An 8323-nucleotide genomic window follows, 5' to 3' on the forward strand; every position below is an offset into this window, starting at 1 on the left:
TTCATTTTAAAGGCATTTCCATTGTTTGTCGAACAAAATCCGAATAAAATTGATGTTTTTCATACAATTTTACTACACACATATCATCATGGCGCTATTGTTTTGGCAGCTCTTGGCATCTTCAAATGAGTTTATAGTTCGTGGATAACTGACAGTGAGGAAGATTACAAGTGGTAGTCGAAATACGCGTATCTGTCAAAGGATAAGCAACATAGGGCGGAATTAAAAGGTACGAAACTGATTACACTCATTCGAAGAGGGTATTCTGCTTAGAGGGTTCGAAAAGTCGGTACAAGCTCTTGGCAGTTGAATTTGTCTTTAACCGATTCTGCATACATAAACGAGCATTTGAACGGAATCTCCCCGCGGGGAGTAGCGGGGAGCAATATGTAAGACACTTTGAATTCAAACTGAAAGAATTTTTCATACTAATGACATGTCATGTCAATTTTGAAGCCAAAAGTGTTATTTTGATCTCTTGCTCCATTGCAGATGTCTGATATACACAAGAACTTACAAATAAACTTTCGAAAGGCATTGTATCACTTATATCAATAGACTTTTGAAGTGGTTCAACTTGTTTGTGTTCTTTATCAAAAATTCAGCACTTTTTCCATCTGCAGCTATTCAGCGCTGTAACAGGATATAAAATCATTATTTTCAATTTTTTTAAACGCCAGTTAGTGCTCCTGATAGTATGGGTGAATGCTCAATATACTGTATCCCATATAAAACATGTTCAAAAATTGAGTTTCTGCTAGCTTTTCTCAAAATTGGACCTCTGTGTGGCGCACGTATCCGTTCCTATCCACATACAGGGGGTGGCCAAAATGTTTGGGATAGGCAACTTTTTTTCTCTCACAAAAAAGTTCAACAAGCTGTAATTTTTCTGAGAGTGCATCAATAATTCTCAAATTATACCGGTTTGATATTTTCAGCCATAGGAAAATAGGTCAGATTCACAATACCAAACAAAAATACTAAAGCCTTCAGTACACGCTTTGCCAAGTGTGCAAACTATTCCGCACGCTGCAACCGACATCAAAGCAAACGCTTGACTTTTCCGATGTTTTGTCAATGTTGCGACCACTGTTGGCATGCTGGGTTATGCGTGCGGAAAAATTTGCACACTTGGCAAAGCGTGTACTGAAGGCTTAAATGTGGTTTTCCTTTAATCCAAGTAGGCTCTAATATATCTTATTAGAGATATCTTGAGAACAAAAGTAGAACATGTTTGGATATAAGAATTAAAATTTATCGACATTGATGTAAACAATTTACATTTTTTCCAGATCGATCCAAAAAGTTCCAATCATGATTACTTTTTCCAACGTCCAAAAAGATCATATGTTTTAATAACTTGTGAAGCATTAATAAACTGTTGATAAACGCTTAAAATTTCATTCAATTCGGTTCACTGGTTTCCGAGATATGACAGTTATATGACGCCTATTTTTCCGGAAAATTCAGGTGGATTTTTTTTGTTTTCTCCTGACACTACTTACTTTGAAAAATCATATCTCACGAACGAAGCAACGTAGAAACAAAGTTTTTTTTTATGATAATGGAAGAAAAGTTTCTCAGGAATCAAAAAAAAAAAAAAATGTGAACTGGAATAAGTTTTCCACAAAAATTTTCCACCGTTTAGAAAATTCGTAAAGAAAAGCCGGAAAAACTATGCCCGAACTCAAGGAAAATTTTCAAAAAAAAATTTTTGAGAAGGTTTTTTATAAGCTTTAATCGCTGATTTTTTTGGATTTTTTGTTTCAAAGTCATGACCAATTTTGAGAAAATGTCCAGATGTACCATATAAGTATTTTCTTTGAAATATCATAACTCAAGAACGAAGCATAGTAGAAACAAAGTTTTTTTTAGATGAATATGAAAGCAAATTTTCTCAGGAATTCAGAAAAAAAACCACCTGGAAAAAGTTTTCCACAAAATTTTCCACCGTTAAGAAAATTCATAAAGGAAAGTCGGAAAAGCTATGCCCAAACTCGCGGAAAATTTTTAACAAAATATTTTTGAGAAGGAAACTTTATAAACTTCAATTCCAGTACCTTATAGGATGTAAATACTTTTTTTGCCATTACGTTGTGAAAACGTCATCTTTTAACCGACAAAAAGAGCGTTGTAACGGCCTACTTTTTTATTGAAATAAAAGTGCCGAAAAGTGCTACTTTTCGACACTTGTTCTGAAAATTAGTACTTTTCGGCACTTTTTCTAACTTACATTTTTTATCCATTTTCGTGTCAGTTGACAACCGCTCTTCGTGCGCGACGGACGTCTTCTTCCTTTCCTTTGATTGCTCTTGTATCGAAGCAAGATGTCACAATACAGCAGAAAAAACACGTTAGTAGTGGATTTTGGTATCTTGCCAAAGCGCCCCGCTTTGGAAGAAGTGGAAAAGTTCCTGAAGTGTTTTGTAAAACTTGATATGGCTGATGTAAGGAGCATTCAGATCCATAACATTAAAAACTGCCTGTATATTGAGATGAATGACCCTGGTGTAGCCCCGCGGCTACAAAAACTGCATCACCTACAACACTGCTTCGTTCTCGAGGGAGTAAAATACTACATCCCGGTATACGTGGATGGTCCAACAACAACCGTGAGGATTCACGATCTTCCGCCGCAAATCTGCAACGACTCCATCGCCGACCACTTGCAGCAGTACGGGAGAGTGATCTCCATTCATAACGAAGTGTGGAAGAACTTCTTCTCGGGGATACCCAATGGTGTGCGCGTCGTTCGGATGCGGTTGGATAAACCAATACCGTCGCACATTGTTGTGAACAGCCACGGCACGTACGTTAGGCTGTGACCATAGTGGCTAAGGTGAGATGCGATCGGATGCGATAAGTTATGAGATGAGAAGAGGGAAGTTTGATAGGCCATAGTGCATGAGGTTTTCAATGAGGGTGCGCATGTTGTTTTCACATCCTTTTTCGCCTATTTCGTGCGCATCAACGACTCGCGTGATTTGATCGATGAAGTCGTTTATATGTTGAAGCGCTTCTTTGGATGTGGGTAATGAAATGATCGTTTCATCTATAAGAGCGGAAAGATAAAATGCACCCGCTTTTCGTTTTTCGCGAGCCGTTTTTTTTTTGCTATAACTTAGTCAGTTTTGATCCTGTTGCAATAGCAAAAACCGACCTGTTCAAAAAAAATCTGGTGTAACTGTACAAAATTGAGATTATTTAAGAAAAGAATGTATAAAATGTGATTATATCCGCGTGAATGATGTCTTTATGTATACACATATTTTTACTTTCCGGACTGGGCTATCTGAGTGTTGATTTAAATTTAAATCAATATGAGACTGTTATACTGATTTTCGGCATTAGAACATTTAGTAGACTACTTGATTGTGCTTGCCTCGGTAAAAAGTAACAAAAAAATCGGCAAGTATGTATTATTTAAGGGTATAGGTTTTTTTATTACAAAATTTTCGGCGATATCTACGAGAAAAGATGTCTCTAATAAGTACACAAGCAATAAATTGAAATTCTTCAATAAATATGTGTAAAAGTTTTAATAAATCTTGACATGTCTCTATTAATTTACAAATTGCAACCGTTATTGAAACATAACTGCGTCAAACACCGTATGCAACCAAATTCATTTGAAATTCAGAAAAAATGAATGTTGAACGGATCAGTAAACAAAGATGGTGCATCCAATTTAAAAATGTATAGGTTTTTTTGTTTCATTTTTGCATGATGTTCAATGAAATCATACTATTATTTCTCCATGTTTAAATAATGTTCATTACATATTAATATTTTTACATATTCCTTGCACAAAAATAAGTACAGTGTACATTACTAAGAGTGATTAGTTAAATGATTCATAATTGTCAGTATGAACATTTTTTTACAAACCGTAGCAACAAAAGTACACCGGGGCAAGTTGAAACGGATGGGGCAAGATGAAACAGCGGATTAACATGACGTTTTCTAATGATGATAAATAGTTTGATCTCCATAACGCATAGTTTTTGATTCAAACAATCTTTTAACGAAGGATAAATTATCAAATTGTATTGAAATCTGTTTCAAAACTTCGTGTTTCATCTTGCCCCACCCGTTTCAACTTGCCCCGGTGTACCTTAATATTCATAATTTTGTATTCGGTGTTCTTTGGTTTTAAGCAGTATGATTTGGATGCATGGTCAATATTCGTGTTTATTTACTCTTCGTTGATGGATCTAGTTTTGCCTGACAAAGAAAAAAGCAGAACCTTTTAATCAGAATCCTTTAAGCAATTAAGTTGAATGTCATAAAAACTTAAACTTTCTAACTTGCACATGAATAACATGCACTGAACAAACGACCATATCAAACATTGATCACTTGATTTAAATCCCGAACAGAGAAAATAAAATGTTTTCTTATACCTACACATATAATAACAAAATTATGCTGAAAAAAAACTTAAACGATTTGATGGAATACTATTTTATATGCAATGAAGTATGATGACGACGATAACGATGATGGAAATACCGATGTTGAAAACGAAAACGATGTAAACCCGGAGACCGATTCTACGAAGCGGCGGTTGTCAACCGAATCAACGAATGGAACGCGAGACGAAAATTTAGCCAAGCGATCGTGCAACGAGAATGTTCAGAATTCCGATTCTACTTGGAAAGTGATCACGAGATCGAAGAAAAAACATATGTCATAGCTGTATTTGTATTTTAATAATCTGACACGAATGCACCTTTTCGGTGTAAAGTGTCTCTAATAAATCATAATAATAATAATAATAATAATTTTCGTGTGTGTAATCAATAGTAGGATGAACTACATGTTAAATAAGGTTGGTTGACCACGATATTCAGTCGTACCTCATTCTGCAGACGCATATTACCTAGAAAAAATTCTATTCAAACCTTATTTTTCGTAATGACAAAAACAAGCTTACTATTTGCTGAAAACATTCGCGAAATGATGCGATTCGCTTTCGCCAACGAATACGTTTTCACCCTACCTCGCTTTAGCAAACCAACCTCCCGTAAGAATAGCACACGAACAGACTCGACGTTGATCAGCATTGTTAGCTGCTCCTTTTCGCCGTTGAGCTGTTGCGTTCCAGCCAAGCCTGTCTTTTCATCGCTTTCAATGCTTTTCGATCGGCTTATCGTGAAGCATCGAAGGCTGGAAACGTTATTGGTGTGGTGTCGGTACATGCGAATGTTGCTTCTGTGTGCGTGTCGAGCGTTCGTGCCGTAGCTTCTAAAACCAACCCATTCGGTGTTGTTCGATTGTTCGTGTGAGCATGTGGCGGCACTGACAGATGAGTGCAAAATCGTTGGTGAGTTACATCATGTTCGTTTTGCCATCTCTTTGCCTCTGGTCATCGCTGAGCAGTGCACACTGTGCACTGCACAGTTCAATCGCAAGCGATAAAAATACTATTGATAAGTTGATTGAGCATTCGTGAGGTGATATTTTGCATCATTGACAAAAAAAGTTGTATGCAACTTGTTGCAAAACTCGATTTTTTCAGTACTCGTCGTATTTATCCAACTCGGCAAGCCTCCTGAAAAAAATATTATTTTGCAACTTGTTGCATAAATAACTATTTTCGTCCCTGAGTTATGGCCAATTATGTGAAAACCCTCAAATGAAAGATATGCATATTTGAAGCATTTTTGTAGAACATTTCGATTGTCTAAAAAATCATTTAGAGGTTCCGCCAGGACGATTTTTGAAAAATGACCCTTTTTTTATAAAATATCTAAAAAAAATCATTTTTTGCCTTTCTCGTACACTAAGTGTACCGGAAAGGCTATATGTTCACTCCAAAATTGACTTTTTGATAGAAGCCCCGGAGGGTCGAGTCATATATACCAATCAACTCAGCTCGACGAATTGAGGTGATGTCTGTGTGTGTGTGTGTGTATGTGTGTGCGTGTGTGTGTGCGTATGTGTGAGTGTGTACAAAAAAACTCACATCACTTTTTGGCAGTAAACCTCAACCGATTTCAATGACCGACGGTTCATTCGACGCGGAATCTGGTCCCATTGTTTCCTATTGAAAATGGTTCGGATCGGTCCAGCCGTTCCGGAGATATGGCCATTTAGGTGTTCCGGAATGGTACCCCAAGAAGGAACCAGATATGAAAATGCATCAAACCAAGGCATGCGACATATCAAACCACGACATTTTCGATAACCTGATGAGCGATAAGCAGCAAAATAGTCTTGGACCATATCTGAACCGGTAGTGTTCCGGAACCGGTTCCGGGTGTCCTGCTGGAAGTGGCCATATATACTAGGCCTGTCCAGCTTTTCAAAAATGTTCTCTGATTCTCAAGTCCACCCCCATATTTTGATTGGCATCCTAAAAGAAGTATCTGGTCAAAATTTCAGCCAAATCCATTGAAATTAAGAGGTGCATCAAATCAATTTTGTGTTTTTCGACTATTTTTGAACTTCCAAAAATCATAACTATTCAAAAACATGTCAAAACTTAATTCTTTCGGCAGAAATTGAAAGCTATACTTGTCTGCTACAACTTCTCCGAACAACGTGTGCCAATAAAATTGAAGGAAACATGTGTAATTATCACATTTGTAATCAGAAAAACCTTAAAATGTTGATTTTTTGATAGATTTCGTTCTGGAACACCCCAATATACTTAATAAGTTGGGTTTTTCAAAACGGCATCATATTCTCCAATGTTTTTTGGTTATTTGCTTCTTTGACACCAGTGCTGTAGGAGTTGAGCAAAAAATATTAAAATTCGTGAAAGTCAAATGTTGCCTAAAAACTAGCTTTTTGGAGGCAATCACGTTGTGGCGCGAAATTGTACTGAACGTAGTAGCTTTGCTTCCTAGTAGTTTGCCTTGGCTACCCCCTACCACGGGTGATAACAAACAAGCGCGATGACAGGTGTTGGCTATCATATCAGTGCTGACGCGATGCCACTTTGTGCGCGCCAAAGCGTGATTGCACCCGAAAAGCTAGTTTTTAGGCCACATTTGGCTTTCACGAATTTTAGTAATTTTTGCTCAACTCCTACAGCATTAGTGCCAAAGAAGCAAATAACCAAAAAACATTGGAGAATATGATGCCGTTTTGAAAAATCCAACTTATTACGTATTACGTACTTGCACATGAATAACATGCACTGAACAAACGACCATATCAAACATTGATCACTTGATTTAAATCCCGAACAGAGAAAATAAAATGTTTTCTTATACCTACACATATAATAACAAAATTATGCTGAAAAAAAACTTAAACGATTTGATGGAATACTATTTTATATGCAATGAAGTATGATGACGACGATAACGATGATGGAAATACCGATGTTGAAAACGAAAACGATGTAAACCCGGAGACCGATTCTACGAAGCGGCGGTTGTCAACCGAATCAACGAATGGAACGCGAGACGAAAATTTAGCCAAGCGATCGTGCAACGAGAATGTTCAGAATTCCGATTCTACTTGGAAAGTGATCACGAGATCGAAGAAAAAACATATGTCATAGCTGTATTTGTATTTTAATAATCTGACACGAATGCACCTTTTCGGTGTAAAGTGTCTCTAATAAATCATAATAATAATAATAATAATAATTTTCGTGTGTGTAATCAATAGTAGGATGAACTACATGTTAAATAAGGTTGGTTGACCACGATATTCAGTCGTACCTCATTCTGCAGACGCATATTACCTAGAAAAAATTCTATTCAAACCTTATTTTTCGTAATGACAAAAACAAGCTTACTATTTGCTGAAAACATTCGCGAAATGATGCGATTCGCTTTCGCCAACGAATACGTTTTCACCCTACCTCGCTTTAGCAAACCAACCTCCCGTAAGAATAGCACACGAACAGACTCGACGTTGATCAGCATTGTTAGCTGCTCCTTTTCGCCGTTGAGCTGTTGCGTTCCAGCCAAGCCTGTCTTTTCATCGCTTTCAATGCTTTTCGATCGGCTTATCGTGAAGCATCGAAGGCTGGAAACGTTATTGGTGTGGTGTCGGTACATGCGAATGTTGCTTCTGTGTGCGTGTCGAGCGTTCGTGCCGTAGCTTCTAAAACCAACCCATTCGGTGTTGTTCGATTGTTCGTGTGAGCATGTGGCGGCACTGACAGATGAGTGCAAAATCGTTGGTGAGTTACATCATGTTCGTTTTGCCATCTCTTTGCCTCTGGTCATCGCTGAGCAGTGCACACTGTGCACTGCACAGTTCAATCGCAAGCGATAAAAATACTATTGATAAGTTGATTGAGCATTCGTGAGGTGATATTTTGCATCATTGACAAAAAAAGTTGTATGCAACTTGTTGC

General features: G+C 37.3%; 1 protein-coding gene across 1 annotated transcript; it reads left to right on the forward strand.

Moving 5' to 3' along the window:
- The first annotated feature begins 2327 nt into the window (after window positions 1-2327).
- LOC134290780 (uncharacterized) lies at window positions 2328-2825 on the forward strand. Its single transcript, XM_062857978.1, has one exon. It carries the CDS (start codon window positions 2328-2330, stop codon window positions 2823-2825), a length of 498 nt encoding a protein of 165 aa, XP_062713962.1.
- The last annotated feature ends 5498 nt before the right edge of the window (window positions 2826-8323 follow it).

Source organism: Aedes albopictus, chromosome 3 (genome assembly GCF_035046485.1).
Source record: "Aedes albopictus strain Foshan chromosome 3, AalbF5, whole genome shotgun sequence".
In the NCBI taxonomy this organism is placed as follows: domain Eukaryota; kingdom Metazoa; phylum Arthropoda; class Insecta; order Diptera; family Culicidae; genus Aedes; species Aedes albopictus.